Below are 21,293 nucleotides of genomic sequence, written 5' to 3'. Positions count from 1 at the left end.
ATAAAAGCTGCCTTTTTAGCTTATGCTGGACACCTCTGAGGTCCTTGCCTTTCCACATTGTGTGTAGATTGACATATATTTGTTACTTTTTTTGTAAGCGCTTGGATTGTCCTGTTAAGAAGTATATTCCTATGACTGAATTCTTTACAAATACCAAAATCAGAGACTTAGTTTTTTGTGGAACCTGTTCTGCTCCACAAGACAGTATTAGTGTTGCTGCTATTTGCAGGGAAGGGTACCTGGCTCCCTGTCAAGTTTGCACTTAACGGCAACATAATTTGCCTTCATCTTATTCGCAGAACACCACAGATTAGTTATTTTCTCAGGCTAAATAAAATGTTGATTGTTTACTGTAGTCTTTTGTGCCTGTCAAAGTTTATACTTGAAATATTGTGAAATTTTGTGAAATCAAAAGAAAAATGAACCATTATATTAACTTCGTAGCATCACATAAGTGTTTAGAGTTGCATTCTGTTCAATGTAACTTTTAAGTATATCTTTAGAAAAGATTCATTGGATAAACTATTCACTTTTGCACACAGTAATGTGTTCAAAACCAAACAAAGCTAGGGCACATTTCTGCAGTAAGTAAACCACATCTGAATTTGAGAGAATTATTACGTAAATAAGAACAGCAGTGGCCTGCTACTGCATTTGTACACCAGAGTCAAGTTTTCTAAAGGTAAACTTCTTCTCTGTAGAAATAAATCCTAAAGTTGGAATCACTTTATCTACCAAAAAAAACCAAAACAAAAAACCCCCTAGGTTCAATCAATCAATGAACTTTAACTTCCCACAAGCAGATATTTTGCTAGTAAAAATAGGAGTTCTGCATAGAACAATCCTTTAGGTGAAGTAATTAAGATTATTGCAGCCCCCATCTCCCACCCAAAAGAAAACTTTTATCTTCTGCATTCTGTGTTTACACTAACAGTGAGAAAAGTTAATGGGTTTCAGTAACCAATACAAGTATTTGTATTAGACACCTTACTATCACTTCTATCACTTGTTCTTTCTTAAATTAAATTACACTTTTTGCCAGTCTTAAAATAATTTTATCTACTGCTGTATGTTCTTTATTCAGTAGAGAATTCTCACATTTGTACCTATTTTTTCTTTCATGTGCCAGGACACATACAGAGCTGTTTTAAAACATTATTTTCTTAACTAACTTAAGTGAAGTGACTTGGACTTCAGATTTTAAAAAACAGAGATTTTTATCTACACCTTCCTTATTTGCTCTTTACTTGCCAGAGCCTGCTTAACACTATTTTTGTCTTTGCCTGAGTCATACTTGAATTTATTCCACATCTTTTGCTTTTCTTTAGACAAAGTTATGCATTTAAAACAGTTCCATTAATAGAACTACATGGAAAACTTGTAGCTGTACTGTTTGCTGTTTTAAAGTATTCTCTCTTAATTCTTGTCCAATGTAACCGCTGTTATGAAACAAGTGAGACTGTTCCTACCTTTTGCCAGTGTGCTGATAAATTCCTGTGTTGTTTACCTGCATTCTTCTAGTTCATGGTAGAAAACTGGAGTAACCTAAGGTAGGAGAGGAAGGGATCTCCTTCCAAATATACTTGCATTTTCTGATTGTAGCCCATAGGTTTACAAGTTCTAGGAAGCATAATTAATGTTGCATTTTTCACTGGAGAAATACCAAGTGAGTAGTAAAATCAGGATGACTGGTTATATGGCTTAATTATTCCTATTCATTCATGTTAATATGTTGGGAAGGGGACTTCAGAAAACATAATCAAGCATTTGTGCATATGATGATGGACTAAGAACTCTGTTATACCACTTTAAACTTGAAGTAGCTCCACCATAACTCTAGTTGACTTTCCTGATTTGATGGGTAGAAATTACTGATGCAGTTTGGCTACACCAGACCCAGATGGGAGGACTAGTATCTCCTGCCTGTCACAGCTATGCAAAAGTGGTTCCCTGCTCCTAACTTGTGTGGTTTCTGCCAGGAAAGCAGCTTTGTTCTGTGTTGGGAAGGTACTTATGTGTGTGTTCTCTGCGCAGATCATCTGTGGACGGTTGTGTGGATGATAAGCAGGACTTTATAACATTGTAGCACCATCTGAGTTAAAGGAGTAACAAGCAGTAACTGTAGACCGTTCCTCAGGTGAATCAGCGCTAAGGAAAAGCTGCCAACTTTCCCAAAATGCAGTTACTTCCTAGACAGTAGAAAACTTCCTAGTATCTTTGTGATACCAGAAATTGTGTGTAAGACAGTAGTTGCAAGTGCCGTAGCCAAGTGTATTTTGAAAAGAAAGGTGAATAAAAGTCTGTACAATTTAAAGGATCTTAAATCTGCTTTTTACTGAATAAGAATTAGAATGGGTAAGTCCATTGTTATACAATGTTATTGGGAAAGGAACGTTGTGTATTTCTGTTAGGAACTGTGCCTTTATCATGGGCAGAAATTATATGTCAACTGGATTTCAATTTACCAGGCTTCACTCAAGGGCTGTTCCTTTTAAGTTCTGCCAGGCGCCTCGGTGGCCGCAGGGAAGGCCCGCCGTAGCACCGCATGCGAGGCGGGCCGCAGGAAGGCCGCCCGTGGCGGGCGAGGGCCTGCCCAGCTTCCCCTCGCAGCCTCCTCCGGCCCCGCCGCCGCCGCCTCCGCTCCCCGATCTCCGCTGGCCGGCGGCGTAGCGCTGCCGCACAGGCCGGGCGGCGCCGGGCGCCTGCGCGAGGCCGCGGCGGGGCGGGGGCCGTGACGCGCTGCGCTGCGGTGCGGTGCGGTGCGGGCAGGTTCCTGCCGCCGCCGCTCGCATGACGAGGGCGAAGGCGCAGCGCGGAGCCGCCGCCCCGGCGCGGCACGGCGCCCCCGCCTGAGCGCCGCGGGGCGAGGGGCACCCATCCTGCCGCCTCGCCCGTCCCGCAGGGGGCCTGCGGGGCAGACCCCGCCCTCGGGACGGCGGCTGCCGCCAAGGTGAAGCCCCGCGAGGAGCTCCGCAGCGGGGACCGGGCCAGGCGAGGCGCCCGCGGGGAGGGGCCGGGGCCGAGGCGAGGCAGAGTGGGGTGGGCCGGGGCGGGGCTCCGCAGTCCGGCGGCCAGCCCCGTGCCGCCTGTTTCCCGTGCCGGGCGGCGGGCCCAGCCCTGGCGGGGAGCGGCGCGCCTACGTGAGGCCACAGGGGCACGGCAGGTCCCTCCGAGAGCCGCGCCCTGCGTGTCCGCACCTGCGGAGGTGGTTGCGGGCCCTACGGTAGGAGCGGTGCCTGGTTTCGGGGCCTGGCCGGGGGGTCGATGAGCCGGTGTTTTAGTGGCACTGAGCCTGCCGGTGGCCGAAGGGTGTGTTCGTTTGTCCGCGCTGTACGATGCGATCCGTGGTGCGTTCGGACGCGCTTCCAGGCTGTGCGAGGTGGCATTACAGAGAAACTTTTATGCTTGGCAGCGCGGAAAGGCTGTGGGTGGCCCCCTGTCCCGCTGGCCTCGTAACGCCGTGGCTGTGTGGCCACATCCTCTCCCGGGCGATGTAACCTCGTGTGGGTACTGCGCGGAAAACACGGCGGCTGGAATTACACTTCGTGTGCCATGCGACATAGCCAGCTCAACATCTGTTTAGCTTAACGCTCCTTTGGTAGGAGTGCTTAACATTTTGGGTTTTTTCTTGCCCTCTCTTACAGTTGTGGAAGTCCAGCATAGCAAGTATTTCTGTAGGTGTCAGTTCAAATGCTTGACAGAGAATTTGAGGGATAGGGTGGGATAGTGTTTTTCTTAAGCATAAACTGCTTTCAGACATTGAGCTTTGTCAGATATTCAGGGATCCTGACCTGGATGAGCTTTTGTTATGTACAGTTACAGCTGTAAGTTTTCCGTGGTATATTATGGGCAGAGATGAGATTCTTCTATGTAGCTGTATGGTCTGAAAACAGTATGAAACTTCTGTATTGCCTTGTGCTATGAATGTTGATTTTTCCGTGTTTATTTTTCTGTCATGAGGAAATTAGTTTTCCAACGGGTGTATTTCCACTGATGATGTTCTTTTAGAGAAATGCATGTGTGAACTGCATTTATAGGTTATATTTCATGAAAAGGCTTCCTTGTTTTTCAGGTAGCTTTCAGTGTGTATTTCACTGCTGCATATAATGATAGGTGACAGGATGCTGCTGATGGGATAGCCCCACCTTCTGGGTAATCCTTGAATGAAATCATACTTGTGACCTAAGAGTTTTTCTGGAGACTGTACCTCATTATGTACATTGTGAGTGCAAATCTGTGCTGGAGTATCTTTTTATTTTGGGGGCTGGGGCGGGGCAAGATAATATCCTTTTCTGGAGACCTTCCTATTCAATGTCAAGATAGTTTTATCAAATGCCCCTATTTGAGCAGAACAATTTTCTGTTGTTAGTTTCTAATGTCTCAGTTCACTATTGTGATATTTTTTTATGCCAGCCTAAGTTAAGGGAAGTACATTACTGCTTTTTAAAGCTTCATAAAAATAGGTTTCTCCTGTAATTATTATTATTTTTTTTTTTTTTAAGGCAAGTATTACAAACCAAGGAGTAATCTTAGTGTGTGAAGTGATACCTGATATGTGTTTTGTGTGAAGTGCTACTTGATTCCCGCTGTATCTTTCGGTTCAGGTTTGGAGATGGCAGTGCTCATACTTAAGTTTTCATATTCAAGACATTCACAAATTGTCTTCCAAATGGAAGCTTTTGAACTTGAAAAATATTCAGTTTTCTTGGTAATAGATGGTCATACACAAGCAGTTGGTTTATATTAGTTAGCTTACTGCTGCTGGGAGCAACTTGCCTGAAATTATGTATGAGAAGCTCCATTTGAGAGGAAACACTGAGGAGAATGCTGTCTGAAGGTCTCTTGGCTTACAGAAGGAGCTTGCTATTCACCTCATGTTTAGGTTTTAGTCTAGGGAAGACATTCAGCTTGTCACTCAACAACTTGTCAGCAATGTATCTTATGATTAGAGACTTCACAGTATTTAAAATTCATGGTGATACTTTGTAGGACATAGCTGGGAACCACCTGTTTTTTGGCTCTTGATGTGTTAGTTGAAACTCCTCCTTGAATTCCATATCTGCAAGCTGCTTGCTCTTAGGAGATAGCTACTGTGATATGAATTGCTTATGTCTGAAAAAACTGAATGCTGCTCAGGTCACCCTGGCTTTGGAATAGAACTGCAGTAACTGAAGTGTTTAAACTCTAACTTAAAGGACTTAGAGGGCAAGTGAGGATTTTTGGAGTGAGTGTGAGAGCGCTGAGCAAGGCAGCTGCTTTGATGAAGGCTTAGGAGAGATTTGTAATGGCAGTGTGTCTTTAGGTATGTTTTCAAGCCCTGCCACTATCCACAGCTTAACTGTCAAATATCCTGTGCTAAGCATCAAGAAGATTATGAACTGTTCAGTGTGTGCCCTGGATACATGGACAATTCAGCACAGTTCACATTTGGAAATACAGTTTTGCAACAGTTAAACGTAGAAAGATGCAGTAGTGGAGGAGGAAGGCACTCAAACATCCTTCCGTTCTTTTGCAACAGCTGCAGAGGTGACAGTTCTGTGTTAAAAGGCATATACTGATTTTCAGCATGTCTTTAAAAAACCTTAATATTTACGAGAAGCAGGATGTCCAGGGTTTTGCATACTGGACGAAGGTAATACTGTTTTAATTGTTTCAAGTATAATTCATAAGCTAAATGGTACAAATAAAGGTTTTGGAAGGGGAATTTGTTGCTGAAAGTTTTATGGATTGTAAGATGGTTGTGTTTTTGCATGCTAAAGAGGTTGAAGGGCTGGAAGCATATTTGAGGAGATAAATCTGCAACATGGAGCCACAGTTTTTCCTCTATTCCTCTATTCTGCTTCTGGATTAAAACCAGGCTTGAGAGTTTGCTCTAACTCACCTGGTGAACTATAAGCAAGTTTAGATGTTTGGGTTGATTTCTTTACAGACTGACCTTAGCCATCAAGACAGTGTAAGGGAGTGTAAGCCAAAGGAGAAGCACTGGGTTAGGTGCTGGAAAGCACCTCTGACATTTAGCACTGCATCGCTGAACCATTTCCAAGAGCAGGGGAAAGTTACTGGGTTTCCAGTTCTTGCTCAGTATTTGGAGCAGAGAAATGCTTTGTTTCTGCTATGATTGTCCTTTCCCTCCTGGCTATTTTTATTGCCCGCCTTCTCCCTCCCTCTGCCATTCACCTTCTGCCTGATGAAAAGGGTTATGCTAGCTGAGCAAGAAGTAGCTGACTTTTGCATTACTTATGTCAGCTTAAATCATGCAAGTTTTGAACGTGATAGTCTGTGAGCCTGGTGATGGCAAGTTTGTCATGTCTTGAGGAGTAACCTTACGCTTGCTATGCTAGTAACTTTCTAGGAGCTTCTTTTCAGGCAAGAGATAAAGTGTCATTTTCTTATTTTGCTCTGTTCCCAATTATTTTTTTTCTCTCTCTCTCTTTTTTTTTTTTTTTTTAAAGGGAATCACTATTAAATATTTACAGATTTTTTTTTTTTTGGTACATGTATCAGAATTTCTTTTTCTGATTAATGGCATTAGGGAAGTTTCTTTTCCCTGGTTTAGTTTATTTGCAAGATACAGCATAGAGCTGCTTGAGCTGGGGAACTCCTGAAGAGGGACCCTCACCAGGAAAATCTTGGACAATGATACCCCCACAATCCAAGCCCCCAATCCTTGCACATCTCTCCAAAACAACTGCAAAATTAGCATTTGAGGATTTCCCATTCTTCATTGGGTCTCATAATTTTTGTCAGGCAGGCTGTCAATTATAGGTCTGACCTCCAGTTGCTATTTTGTACCTGTAGGTGGAGAATATAAGTTATTGACAACAGCCAAAATATTCTTCTGTTGGACACCATTCTATTCCTTTGCTTGTCTCCAGGGTCGCAGCTCCCCCTGTCTTCTAGCTTGAAGACTTTTTCACTTAGCAAAGAAGAAAGTTTAAAGGTTCACAGCCTTCAAAAGTTACAGTAAGCAAACTTACTTATGCTGAGTGAAATCTATATAAACATTTTCTAATCAGCCTCTATAAGAAGCAGTATACCCAATAATTCAATAATCTAAGGCAGTCTTTTCCATAACAGTGTACTGGTGGTAATCAGCTGTATTACATAGTTGGCAAGTTGCTGTACAGGGCTTTGGTGCTTCAACCTGCTGCAAAGCTTTGTGTATGTCATGTTGAATGTCTGGAGTTTACTGCAGTTTATCTAGTCACATCAAAAAGTCAGTACTGTGCTATAATGCAGCAGTGGGAAACTAATCAACTGACTTTTTTGTTTCCTACTATAAATATTTATAGCAAAAGGTACAAGGAAAAGGCAGTACCTGGTTTTCAAAAGTATTTTTTATTTGGCTAGCAAAGGTTATTAGCCTTTTCAGTTTATTTTGAGTTTGAAAATCAGACTCTTTTCCAGCAAAAACTTAGATTTTTTTTTATTTTTTTTTTTTTTTTTTCCTATTCAGAGCAGTTGCTTAGCTTTAGTCATAGAATAAATGGTTATCTTCTGCCATTTGCACATTAAGTCTTACAATTCCATCTGGAAGACAAGTATCTGTAGTTTTTCTAGTATATTGAAGAAACTTTTTCTCATAGAAGAAGCACTTTTAATGTATTGTAGGTACGTTATTATTTTTTTATGACACTAAAAGCTTTTTGCATTGCTGTGTGTTGAAGTATTAGGAAGAGGTAACTGTTTAGTGTGTACTTCAAACCATTCTGTCCTAATTTACAATTTAATTTAAGAAACAGCCAGTACTGAAAATTCTCTCTCCAGGCTGTTGGCTGGGACTTTAGTTCCTGTGAGATGCCCATTAAGTCAGATTTGGGATGGGGTGGGAAGTCTATATTTTTACTTCCCAGTGCTTTCAGAAGAAGGTTCAGGAACTGGGCTAGGAACAGGCAACTTCAGAAAACAGATTTTCACTCCCACATTAGTTATAACTCTTTATGTATATGTGTTCTGTTTACTAGATTGTGGTTGAGTACAATGTAGGATTTGCCAGCTTGAAATTTAGTTGTGAAGCTTGGAGGATTTCCCCAGGTTTTAAATCACTTGAGTTTTAAATTGGGATTATAGATACCCAAAATCTTCGTGTTTTGCTGTGGATTGAGCTTTCAGGATACGAAGCATTTTGTACAAATAACTGGCATCTTGAAGTGGTCTGTGAGAGTTTTAATCTAACATTAGGTCTCATGTTTTGGTTAAGGTGATTGTCCTACTTATAGTACAAGAAGATGAGATGAAGGCAGCACCACTGTGTTAGTAGCAGTGACTGGTTCTTACTACTGCCAAAGGAAGAGCACTGTGCTGTCCTGGTGAATGTTTCTTGTGTAATCTCAAGTAACATACTGCAGTTTTCCATATTGTGCAGGGATATTTAGGATGCTGATTGTCATGCTGTTGACCTGCTCTCTACAAGAATTCTGGGTAGTTTGCTCTTTGGTGCTGGGATGGTGTCTCTCGCTGTCATATGTTGCTGCACATCCTAGATTTTGAACACAGGGCCTGTTTACTTAGGTAAGTAGTAAATAGTCTGCTCCTGCAAACAATTTACTTATATGTTTAAAAGTAAACCACAAGTAGTATTTTGGGATTACAATTGCCTAGAGCCCAAAGAATGTCGTAGTCTTTTTATATGGTTGTGTTTAAACAGACTTTTTCAGTGTCTTGAAAAAGAGTATTTTGACCTATGGACAGCTTCCGAGACTTCGAGGTGAGTGAAATGATATCCTCTTACAGGCCAGTTTGCTCCTGGTTGAATCTGCACTAGGACTGGGGGGACCCACATGTACTTCTGTAAGAGGTAGCATACCCAAGAATGCAATCTCCTGATCCAGTGGAAGGTTTTGATTTAGCTTACTTTTTTTTTTTTTTTTTCTTTTTCTACCTAGCATTTATGAATTTTTAAATCATTACTACTTTTTTTTTTTCTTTTTTTTTTCCCCCCAGTTCATACTCCTTTCTCTGTTTTTTTAATTCATTGCTTTTTGACACAATTCTGTCATCTCAGCTTTGGATTCCTTCCTTTTTACTTGCTCCTGGTTACTTTTTTTAACCTTTCAAATCAATAGTATCATGATGAGTTAAGTGAAGTCTTGTGCTCTGGCTTTGAAAACATCTTGGGATGCATCTAGCTTTGGATACAAAGCAAAATGTGGAAATATATATAGATGAACAATCTTACAGGTTTTGCAGACTTATTATGGTAGATATGCACAATAAAACGGAAACTTTGTTTTGTCTCTTCAGGAATATATCTTTATGTGATTTTTGTAATTTATTTATGATAATAAATATTTTAATATATAGTGAACAGACTCAAAAAATAGGCCTTTATTGATATATAAAGTCTACTAGTTAAGAAAACGAGTTTCAAGAAAATAAAAATAAAATAGAATATACTGCAAGTAGAACGGATTCAATAGTATGAGTAAACTGTGCATATCCATACTTGTGTTTGGTTTTTCTATTTTCATTTGATAAAAAGATCTTTCTTCATTGGAATGTAGTTACAAAGTATTTTGCAGGAAAGTGGGAATGTCCTGATATTAACCAGGGAAAATTTCAGAGATTTCAGAGGTCTCTGGCTTTCTTCTTTATTTTTTTTATTATTATTATTTTTTTAAATTTTATTTTTTTAATTTTTATTATTTTGGGGGGTGGGAGGGATGAAGAGAAGGGGGCTTGGGGGTTGGGAAAGGTTTAAGAAAATAAAATACAAAAATACTTTAAATTTTTTAGTCACACTTATGCTTCCAAGACAGACGTGTTCCATGTTGAAGTGTTTTTGTCAGTTGAAGCACGTGAATTCTGTTTATTTAAACTGAGAATGTCTCCCAGCTTCAGTAGCAGACAGATTATCTTTATTTTCCCTGAGAGGGTTCTAATTGCGGGATTTTACCACGAACACTGGAGTTTTTTCAGCCTCAGGCTTTCTCAGGCGTGCTATATACATGTTGTTTCTGAACATGGCTGGTTTTGTCGCAGAGCCATTTTGTCCTGTCTGACTGGTGCTGCCCCCTTTGCCTGCCACTAGCTTGCCAGATACTGGTAGATTTGTCTTTCATGGCGGTAGTTTGAAAACATACTTTTTGAGGAGATTTTCCATTGCATGAAAATGGGCTTGATGGCAAGACAATCCAGTGTAATTCCCAAATATAGATATATATTTTAAATCTATATATTAGAAACTTCCAGTTTCAATGAAAAACAAAAAGAAAAAAAGTGCAACCATGAAAACAGAGCTGCTGTTGGTTAAAAGTTTTGAGACTCAGCTGTGAGGTTACTGCGTGTTTAACATATGAGAATTTCTTTTGGATGTGATATTATAAAAATGGCAATGAAAGTGTTCAGCACTGACATGTTGTAATGGTGACTGTGCCTCTTTTCATAGAGTAAGGATTGGAGTTTGGTTTTATGCCTGCTGTCTTTGCTGTCCATTAGAGATTAATGGGAAATAAAAGGGAAAACAATTCACAGTGAATACACTTAACTGCAGGTTTTGGTGCAGTAGAGCCATGCACTACTGTGCAGAGTTTAATTGGGTTTCTTCAGGTTTTTTTAAAGATGGTCGTTCGGAGCATGTAGAAATTCCACCTGGATGGTTTGCAGTAAGTAAGAGGTATGCTCACTTTCCTCAGAAATACATGCATCAGTTTAAATACCGGAATCTTAAAGAAGATGCAAAGAGAGCTACGTGGTAGTGCATGCAAAGTATTTGGTTAGTAGCATTTGGGTTTTTTTAATTCCTTCTTTCCATTATTAGGTAGATGATGGCGAGTAAATTTGATTATTAGGTGGCTTTCTACTATGGTATGAAGTTCCCAATATTTGTGTGAAAATAAAAAAAAGATTTCTCTAGGAGCGAAGACAAAACAAGGGAAGTGGGACAGGCACTGGCCTGATTTTGGATAAGTGGATTTTCATTTATTTTCTTATTTTTTTGAAACAGACTGCATTTCACGTTTCTCTTTCCCCAAAGCAGTAAGTAAATGCATGCCTAAAATGGGACTGAGACACTGCTTTCTGGAAGAATCAGGAGCCGGTTTTGACTGTGGATCAGAGACAGATAGGTGAGATCAAGGAAAAAGGGGGTTTTGTTTGGTATCCCTAATGAAGAGCTTGGACAAGTACTTGATGTGTGATCTTCAGGGGTTGCAGTAAGGTACGAAACCTTAAACCTGGCATTCAGTAAAGAAAAGCCCAAATCTAGAAGTCTCTTTGCTCATATGAAAAGAACTAGAGTTGAGGTTGTTTATATAACAGGATAGCGACATATGGATTCTGTGACCCTGGTCATAATCCTGTCATGTTTTCTTGCACAGGCCCTGAGGTCCAGTCACCTGTGTGAGTAGAATAGTATTAGTGTTCATAATTAAGAGCACAGTAGCATAATTACTAACTCCCCTTTCCTGCCCCCCCATGCAGATGGATATCCATCTTGTGTCAGTAAGATTTCCTCTGAAATCTCTTACAATATCTGACCAGGACTGTTGCTGGCTTGGGGAGGCTGAGCATCTTGTTGTTCTTCTAATGCATGTAAATTGGCTTCATATTTAGGAAGATTATGTTCTTATGAGTCCTCTGTAGCCTATCAGGCACTCCCAGTAATGCCTAATAGACATGCTTGAATGTGATGTCTTAACGAAATGGTACCAGTTTGTTTCTTCAGCCATTGTTTTGAGCAAAAGAATTCTTTTGTGATAGTGCTTGCCATTTTGTGCAGTAGCTTTGTGGTTAGAGTAATTATTGAGGAAGCAGGAGTCTGGGTTCCGTGTTATTCCATTACATTTCAGCACATGCCAAAACTTACATGAAAGGTCAATATTGGGGGGTATCCCCTGCCCTTTCCCAAGAGCTTTGCCAGTGAGTGGCGAAGTTTCATAGGGCTGAAAAGATGGATCAGAAGAGAAGGTGAGTCAGTGGCTTAGTGACAAAGAATTCACGAAGAAGGGAGGAAAATACATGTAACATAAGGCATGTCTTTGTTTCTCTGAAGTGAAAAGAAAAGGTGAAAATTATGCATAACTTCCTTAAGTCCATTTAATTTATCTTAGTTTTGGTAGCATTATTGCAGTGAGTGCAGCTTTGTGGTTTGGAACCTTGCCTGTCTGGAGAAATTTCCTGTGAAGGAGCTGCCTGTTTCCCCTCTGCAGGTGGGAGGATGAAGGGTATAACGTTGCACAGACAATGTGAAAAGGCAGGGAGAGATGGCACAGAATCCTGCATACATCAGCTTGAAGTTTAACTAGTCGACACTCCCTGCTCTCCTCTGTTCCCCTCCAACCTGAGGCTCTTTTCTCTTAATGTCATTTTTTGTCTTTTAAATGTAGAAAAGCTGATGCTAATTTACCTTCAGCTCTACTACCACTGGCAGGCAAGAGGCATTAAATGTGTTTTAAAAGTATGTTTGAATTGAGATCCACGCACCTTCTGCCTTTACCATTCTATTAATCCTTTGTTTGAAATAAGGATAATATTAGAAGTTTTTAAAATAGTTTGGAAGTTGATTTTGCGTCACCTAATAAAATATTAAAGAGAGATTTTATTACTTTAGTATGCATAAATGTTCCACCACAGCGCTATGGATTGCTTATATATGCATTTCTATCTCTTTTTCTCACTGGTCCTTCTGGGTTTTTTTGCAGATGTTCTTCTGCTTTTTCTTCTTTACTTGTCTTTTCTTGTTGACCTAGAGCATTTGATGCTTACTGAAATACTTTGTGGTGAATTTAGAGAAAAAGAAAGTAAGACCTTGCAGTTCAAGATAGTTCAGCTCTGTAACTGGCTCTGCTTGTATGGCAGTTCAGTACACTATAACCTGTACACACTGTTGGCACTAGCAGACTGTTCATCATCTCGCTGACAGCGGGTCAGCGCTGCAAGCAAAATGGCACTTGGCTGCTTGAATCTAATATTTTACCCCTAGTAAGACCTGCAGCCTGGTTTGAATAATCCAGATTTATAATTTGTGAAATTGCCTGCATTGTTGTGGACACAGCTATTCTCTTGTAACTATTCATTTTCTTTAAAGGAAGTCAAGATAGTTTACACTTGAAGGGTACTTGGACATATCTAGGACACCTGTTAACTTGAGTCAAGCTGGAATTCTTGGGAAAAGCCGAGCATTTACTTCCTGGCTGCTGGGAAAAGGTTCTGCTTTCAGGTAGGTCTGGAAGTAAGCTTGCTTCATACTTCATCTGCTTTAGGCTTTTAGCCATGGCAGAGTGGAATTTACCAGTAATAAAACCCTGATTATTTTATGTACTGACAATAAGGATTTTTGAGAAGTATTTCAGATTTCTCTTGGGGGGAGGAGTCGTCTGTGTGTGTATTTGACTGAATTTCTTGCCTGTATATACCAAGAGAACAAGTGCTTTGTTTTCATTCTCACCACCTATATCTTTGAACATTGTTTTTTCCCTTTCCTCCATGTTCTACCTTGAAACTAACCACTGTGCAGTTTGAGAACACTGCTTTTGTTTGGGTTATTTTTTTTTACAGTGGGAGTATTTGTCATTCATACTAGATCTCAAATGGAAGTGCTGAGGTTCAGTTAATGGTCCTGTAGACTGCAATCCTAATTGCTTGGAGGCACTGTTTGAGGAAGCAGTGTACCCTGAGGACACTACTCCTTAAAAGGATAGGAAAATTGAGTCCTTAGCACGATATGGTTTGTGTCCAAGAAATGTATTCAGGTCTTGCTTAAATAAGAACACCAAACACTCCATCTTTCTCACTGTGCCTCTAGTCCTAGTTATCCTAGTTATGAAATGGCAGTCAGAAATAAGTATGTTGTGACATCTCACAACATTGTCAAGTAAGTTTAAAGAAGTGTATTTGCTAGCTTCAGCAAAAGCTTTGTTCATTTAGATTTTGTCACAGACATGAAAATATTGTCTGTTAAGCAACTGATATAAATTTCTGTTTTATGAGAATCAGACTCTCTGAGTCTGGTAGGACTGAATTTTAAAGTAGAATCATACTTCATCCTTATATTGCAAGAATTTATTTTAAAAACTGGGTCAAATAGACTGAAGAACAAACAGCTTGTGACAGTGTCGGAAATGTAACCAATGTGAATTAACGTATTTAGTATTTCTAGTGTAGACACATGAAATATAGTAGTAGTATTTCATCATTAAAGAACAAAAGATGTTGATAATTTGTAGTTATTTAATATCTTCCAGGTTATCAGAGATGGTGATTTGAAGAATCAGATTTCCGATATGAACAAACTAAAAACAACATCTGAAAAAAGGTAAATTTAAACCTATAGTGACTTCTCAACATCAAACTATTTGAGATTTGTGAAGAAACAGTCTTCATCTTAATAATAAGATAAATAAAATAAAATGTATGGATCCCCAGTAAGAATGTGTTAGTTGATGTCCTGGAACACTGAAGAAGTCAACATGGATTAGTATAAAGTAGCTTCCAATTTAATAAAAAACTTTTTAAATTGAAAGAATTTAGTTCAACATGTTCAAAGATAAAACATACATTAAATTTAATTGAAACAATTATCAGTTAATAACTTTTTGCAAATATTGGCAAAACATAAAATGATTTCTACTAAAGAAATTAAAGTACAAGTATATAATACTGTGTAAGAACCCATGAATTTGTTGTAAGATTTATATCATTGTCCAACAATCCCAGAATCCAACACACAGCTAGGACAAAAAAGAATGAGATTATGGAAGATTTCAAGAGTTGAAAAGTTGCTTTGCTATTTTAATGATACCTTGTTTTAACAAACATTTGAAAAAGTTATGAGATTAGGTATGGAAGGCAACGTGTCTGTTAAGCATCAGGAAACTATTGAAAGTCTATTGAAAATTGAAATTCAGTCTTACTATTTTCTTAAGCTAGCACAGGTTACACCACCTTCTTAAATCAAACCATCTGATCAGATTTTAAAAAAAGCAATCCAAAGGTGGCAAAATAGGGAATTTCGGCTGCAGTCTTGGTTTTCTGAAATACCAATTATTTTCTAAATGAGTGGATCAGTTTGCTGACGTGCTCTACTGCAGATTCATTTTATGTCTTGGTATGGATTTAAAATTTGAATTTAAATACTTGCATGTAGAATCATCTTTGCTTTTGCCAACATTAACAGTGGAACAGCTTGATATCAGAGATTGGTTGTTCCTGTTTGAGAGACGGATCAAAAGAAGTAGTAACTACGCTGTTACATTTTCTACTTAGGGCATGTTAATTCCTTGGGCATTATGATAAGCGAAGTCAAATTCTCCATCAGCAATGGTTATTCTTAGAAATACTACTAATCATAATATGTAAAGTACACTATCACAAAGAATATTAGCTATTTGCAGAGTGCTTACTTAAGTGCTGTTTATTCTTCTTCAGTTCTTGAATTAAAATGAAAGTTTCCATCCATGCAATTCAAAACAGTTGTTCCCTACGTCATGAATGGTGAATTTAATGTACAGAGATAGCTCTAGACTAATCAAAGTATCAGCTCTCTAAAGATTATTTGGTAACTGTGGAACTGGTCAAGGAAAAAAAAAATGAAGTCGTTTGCATTGGAATAAAATGAAAACAAACTCCCAAGAAGCCCACCTCCTTTAAAGTAGTTTTTTAAAGGCTGTCTATGGCATACTGAAATACGGGAGGCCTGTTTACTGTGGGAGAAGATGCTTCCTGGTGCGTCGGTGTGCTGACCGACTGCAAACAGCAGTTTCAGAGGAAGGAAGTGCAGTGAGGAAACAGATGGTTTCTGATTACTTCATTTGACTGTTATCTTGGAAGGATTCTTACAAGACGAATAGCCGAAAACTGTTCTAATATAACTGAGTTTTTATGGGCTGCCATGACAGACATAGTAGAGTTACCATTGTGAGCAGGCACTTAGGAAGGTGTAATGATGTGTTATACTGTTTGTGTAGTGGAGGTAGTGTACAGTGAGTAATGGAGAGCTGTGAATCTAGCATTTCTTCATAACCAGAGTAAGAATGCCTAAACCTTTTTGGAGCTGATGGGACTGGAAGAAATGTCCCTGCAGTGAGGAAATTTTCTTTGAGAAGGTGTTTTCTTGTTGAGGGAGTTCTGTTTCAAGTGTGAACCCCTGAAGTCCCATGTTCCTCACTGTCTGGGCAGTTGCTTCCTCTATATCTACTCATAGCTTTCCTAATCAAAGAAGAAGGAAATCCACAAAGCTCTCTGGTTAGCTAGAGTCGTGCTATATGGTTTGGCAACAGTCGAGAGAAAGGGCAAGCTTCCTTTCTGCAAGTGAGATGGTGGTGTGAGGGGCATTTTGAGATGCGGCATTTGAGCATAGGATGGAGAAGGAGTTTCATGCCTATGGAGACATGCAGTGTATGGCATCAAATAAGCCATGTAAACTTTACTTTAGGATGTTCAAAGAAAGTCTAAATCCTTTCCAGAATAGTAATTATGGTTGTCTTCAGGACTCGTGAGATTTGGGTTAAGTAGTGAAAGACAGAGATGGCAAACCTGGTGGTTGTGTCCATGAGAGTCAAGGAGCAGAAACTGAGTAGCTGAAGGTTAATGATTTTATCTTCTTTGCACAGAGGATTGTGGAAGAACAAACCAAATGGGTGAGGCTGCCAACAGTCAAAGGTGGTTTGAGTTTTTCTTGAAAATGCATCTGTTTTTTCATATATGAGAGCGTAACAGGTCCCATGAGCCAGACAGTGGCATTAAAATACAACATATGTATTCGAAGCTTTACCAACATATGGACGATGAGAAGGGTTTGTAGGGATGATGCTTTACTTTTACAAAAGAGGTAGTATTTCAGCAACCAGAACAGATTTATTTTACATTGAAAGATGCTTTAAAATCATAACTTATCAAATAACAGCAAAGGTGATATACTTCACAATATAAAATTATTTTTATTTAAGTTCTATAATAAGTATAACCATTTCTTATTACTGATGTTACCATCTTGTAAGTATCTGTAATCCAAAACTACTTTTTGCTTCTGCTTCTTATTTAGATGTCAGTGTGGAAAAATAAAAGTGGTGAAAACAGTTTCCTCAGCAGCTGTTATACCAATTTACTTTCACAGCAGTACATCCTTTGCCATTATCTACTTTTTTTCCTTGATTTTAACATTTTTGTCCACATCTAAACTAATTATTTTAGTAGAGTTAACTGTAAGCGTGAAACCTTTACACAGATGTAAAATATATATTAAGGAGTAATAATTCCTCATTGTTATAAACAAAACTGACGGTATTTATAAAACTGATGTTATATACTTAAGTTTTATTGCAGATAGTCAGAACAGTATGTATTTAATATGAATTATTGTTGATTATTTCGGGACTCTAATGTTACAAAAGTGAAAAGCCAAGATAGTTTAATCCTTGGAAACCATTATTTCCTCTAGCTAATTACATGACTATAATTCAAATATTAAATATTTGTCTAAAACTTACTTTCATGTGGGAATGTGAATCTCAAGACTATTCTGAATAGTTGTTATAATCTAAAACTGGAGAGCAAACAAAACAATTTCTAGATTGACTTTATTTTGAATACTGTAAATATTTACATTTATTTTTTTCTCTGCAATCTACCTATGTATATGAAAACGAGGTTTGAAATTGTTTCTTATATTAAAATACATTTTCAAGGCAATTTTATGTCAGACCAAAATAACGTTGTGTGCAAAATGAATCCAAACTCTGATGATAGCTTTGGACATCTTACAATTTTTTTTCTTCAAAATGGTGTTCTTTTTCTTCTGGTAGTTGCTGGTTTGCTCACTTTATGAATGATAATCTTTTCTTTCACTTCAAAACACCAGCCTGTAAGACAAGCAGTCTTGTGGCCAGAATGACAGGTTTGATACAGTATCCTGATACTTAAGATAAATTGTACTAAATGTAAGTTACGGTAATTGACATAGGTAAACAACATTTGTACCTGTATCTGGATTTTATTTGCTGCAACTGATTTCTCTGTTCACAGTTACTCTTGAGGATGTTGTATATAATCAGTCTGCTGCAATGCAGGCTTTGCAAAATCAGTAAATTTGCCAGAATTAAGGAAAATTCAGACTTTTTTCCGATTGAGATAAAATATGAAGGCACATTAACCACTCGCCTTACTGACATGGGATTTCTGTTGTTGTTTTTTCCTCTGATCTAGATGGAAAAACTAATGTAAATAATCTTTCTTGTAGTATTTCTGCCAGCTCTCGGACTACATCTTTACTGTCACAGCTGGAGAAGATCAATTTGGACTCTGTATCAGGAGAAGGAGGCAATGCCAGATATGTTACCTCAAAGATCCTTCATCTGGTTCAGAGTCAAGGTAAATGTCTACATTTGTGGTTTCAGTAGTTTTCCTTGTGAGCCTTACTTCTTGTCTTTTTTCCTTGCTAGATTTTTGTTTCTGTTTGGTGAACTTGATTTTCCATCTGTTTTTGTCACTGATTGTTGATAACACCTGTTTAAGGCCATGTTCAGTGCTATCTGGGATGGTATTGGTTACACTGAGTAAATTTTGTATCATCAGCTACAATTTAAGTCATAGTTCACAGTGTATATATATGTGTGTATTCACATATATATGAGTGGTAGAGGTAACTGGAAGAGAGCTTCCTTGGAGATTTTTTTCTTTACAGGTTTTTTTTTTTTTCCTAGGGCATGACAAGATTGTTGAACAAGTGAAAGCAAAAATGAGTTTTACAATCACTTAAGTATTTTATTTATTTTAGTTTTATATACATATTTGCAGTTTTTAATAGGTTTTATTATTTGCAGTGTAGATTTTCTGATCAATCTGTATATGAACACATTTTTTTCCTTCACGCTAATATAGTAAAAGAAAAATGATCTTTTTTCTGCTGGCAGAAAAAACCAGGAAGGAGATGACTTCTAAGGGCTCTACTGGAATAGACATTATCCTGTCAACCCTAGAGGTAAAACCTTTTAATTTTTGTGGTTGTGGGTGCATAGCAGATTTTCCTTTTATCCTTGGGCTCCATATTATTAAATATGTTGTTATCCTAGCTAGTCTCCAAAACTTTTGTAGTACTGTAATGATTTGATATGGTCTTTAAGAATTTCTCTCCCTTTATTTTAAAATATTTTAAGAAATGATTTGGCGACTATCAGTTCTAATTAATATGCTATACTACAAACTTGATTTTAATTGGTTTTGTGGTTCATTCAGGCTTCATACTGGGATGGTTAGCTGGGTGGCTACATCTTAAGTTCTGTTTAATTTAGTGGTGGTAATTTGTTTGAGCTGTAAATATTTAAACCACTGTATTCAACTTCTACATTTAGCAAAGAAATCTCTGTGGTTTCTATTGCAGAATACAAAAGATCCTCAAACTATTCTAAATATATTGAATATTCTCATTGAGGTAGTCTCAGTTGGTAAGTTTTCATTAAGAAGCAATTTGTGATTGTATTCCTGTTTTCTTCTGCAGTCTTTGGGGATTTTTTGTGTGTGTACGCGTGTGTTTGGTGGTGGGTTTTTTGTTTGTTTGCTTGTTTCTGATGTTTGCTAAAGCTGATTTATATGCAGAATAAAAAGATCATGAAGACTGAAGTCATCTTTCACATGATTATATGCAAATAATTTATGTTGCTATGAGTCTAAGTCCAGCATTTTCTTGTATAGTACAGTCACACATGAAGAAAATATTGCTGTTCTGAAGACTTCCTTTATGATAACTATAGCTTGGGTACTTAGTTGTTCTTTAGCTTTGGAGAAATCAGTTGAGTTTTAATTTCTAGGTGGTGGTCGGAGAGCAAGCGTCTTGGTCACTAAAGGAGGAACACAGATCTTACTGCAGCTGCTGTTGACTGCTAGCAAAGACTCTCCACTAAACGAAGAATTAATGGTGCTTCTTCATACCCTTCTTGCAAAAATTGGTCCAAAAGGTGATGATAATATACTTAAGTAGTATTGCTTAACACTTGACAGTTTTATACTTGAAACTTAAGAAAAAATTTCTGTTTTATAAACATCCATGTATTCAAAATTGGTAGAGGAGAATAAAAGGAGAAGTAAAATAGAGGGGAGGAAAGAATTATGAAAAGAAGATACACAGAGTTGACATTATCAGTAGAAAGAATTCACAGTTCATTTATTTTTTATATTTTGATAATGATTTCAAAATTAATGTGATTGATTTTGCATTTCTTTCATGTCAGACAAAAAGATTGGCATGAAAGCAAGAATTAATGGTGTCCTAAACATACCACTGAATTTAGTGAGGCAGAATTTGCAGAACCACAGGCTGGTATTACCATGTCTTCAAGTATTAAGAGTTTACTCAACTAATTGTAAGTATTGCAGATAATTATTTTCTTCCCATGTGATATGAAAATTTTTACCTAGATATGATTAAAAAATGGATCTAAGTGCTTGTTTAATGTTTGATGTTTGAAGTAATTATTTTTATCTGAGTATTTGCTTTTTATATAAAATTATTTGAATTCTAATGAAAGCTGTGAAGCATGTTTGTACTTCTTGTGTATCTTTGGTTTTTGTTTAGTGTGTGGGTACATTTATATATATTTGAGATTGTTTTGACCAGTGCTATTGGATGTGCGACATTTTGAGTAATCTAATTTGCATAAATACTGATGCTTTAAGATTAAAGAATGCTACTGTTGTGCTTGCAAAAGCGCTTCAGATTAAATAATTGTTCTCCTTATTATTCATGGGTTTTTTGCTTTTTCTTATTTCGTTCTTGGTTGTTAATTTAAAACTTGGTTCACAGAAAAAATACTTTTTTTCTTTATTTAACCTTTCCCTTGTTTTTGTGTTGAAGTGCCCTACTTTTGGACTAATAGTCTACTGCAAGAGTCTAATTCCTTGTCTGGGCAGGCGGTAGGAAGTTGATGAAAATAGTGTGGTTCTCATAGTATCTCTGCTGTCTGCCAGGTGCTCTTTAAGTTTATCCTTCGAGCTCAAAATGGCCATTAAGCCTCTTAAGTAAGTGGAAGAAATGGAAAACATAACTACATTCCTCCAAGAGAACTAATTTGATGATCAATAAGGTTATGATTTTAGGACATTCACTTGAGCACATGTAATTCATAAAGTCTCAATACTTTAAAAATGTGGAAGCTTTGAGGTGTGGCCTCGCCAGTGCTGAGTACCGGGGGACGATCACTTCCCTAGTCCTGCTGGCCACACTAGTTCTAATACAAGCCAGGATGCTGTCGGCCTTTTTGGCCACCTGAGCACACTGCTGGCTCATGTTCAGCCACCTGTCAACCAAAACCCCAATGCCCTTTTCCACTAGGCAGCTTTCCAGTCACTCTTCCCCAAGCCTG

At 38.2% G+C, this 21,293-nt stretch overlaps 1 protein-coding gene across 1 annotated transcript in view; it reads left to right on the top strand.

Annotated features, from left to right (window-relative positions):
• Positions 1-2,781: 2,781 nt before the first annotated feature.
• Positions 2,782-21,293, top strand: part of AGTPBP1 (ATP/GTP binding carboxypeptidase 1) — a gene marked incomplete at its 3' end in the record, with an annotated part of 63,260 nt that continues 44,748 nt past the window's right edge. The window contains exons 1-8 of the mRNA XM_080362870.1: positions 2,782-2,950; positions 13,028-13,159; positions 14,184-14,254; positions 18,176-18,306; positions 18,849-18,916; positions 19,316-19,379; positions 19,743-19,889; positions 20,163-20,294. Coding sequence (XP_080218996.1) covers positions 14,223-14,254; positions 18,176-18,306; positions 18,849-18,916; positions 19,316-19,379; positions 19,743-19,889; positions 20,163-20,294 — 574 coding nt within the window. The 5' untranslated portion in view covers positions 2,782-2,950; positions 13,028-13,159; positions 14,184-14,222. The remainder of the gene's footprint in view (positions 2,951-13,027; positions 13,160-14,183; positions 14,255-18,175; positions 18,307-18,848; positions 18,917-19,315; positions 19,380-19,742; positions 19,890-20,162; positions 20,295-21,293) is intronic.

Source organism: Nesoenas mayeri (assembly GCF_963082525.1).
Source record: "Nesoenas mayeri genome assembly, chromosome: Z".
Classification (NCBI taxonomy): domain Eukaryota; kingdom Metazoa; phylum Chordata; class Aves; order Columbiformes; family Columbidae; genus Nesoenas; species Nesoenas mayeri.
Note: the sequence above shows the minus strand (reverse complement) of the source record. Positions and strands in the feature narration are given on the sequence as shown.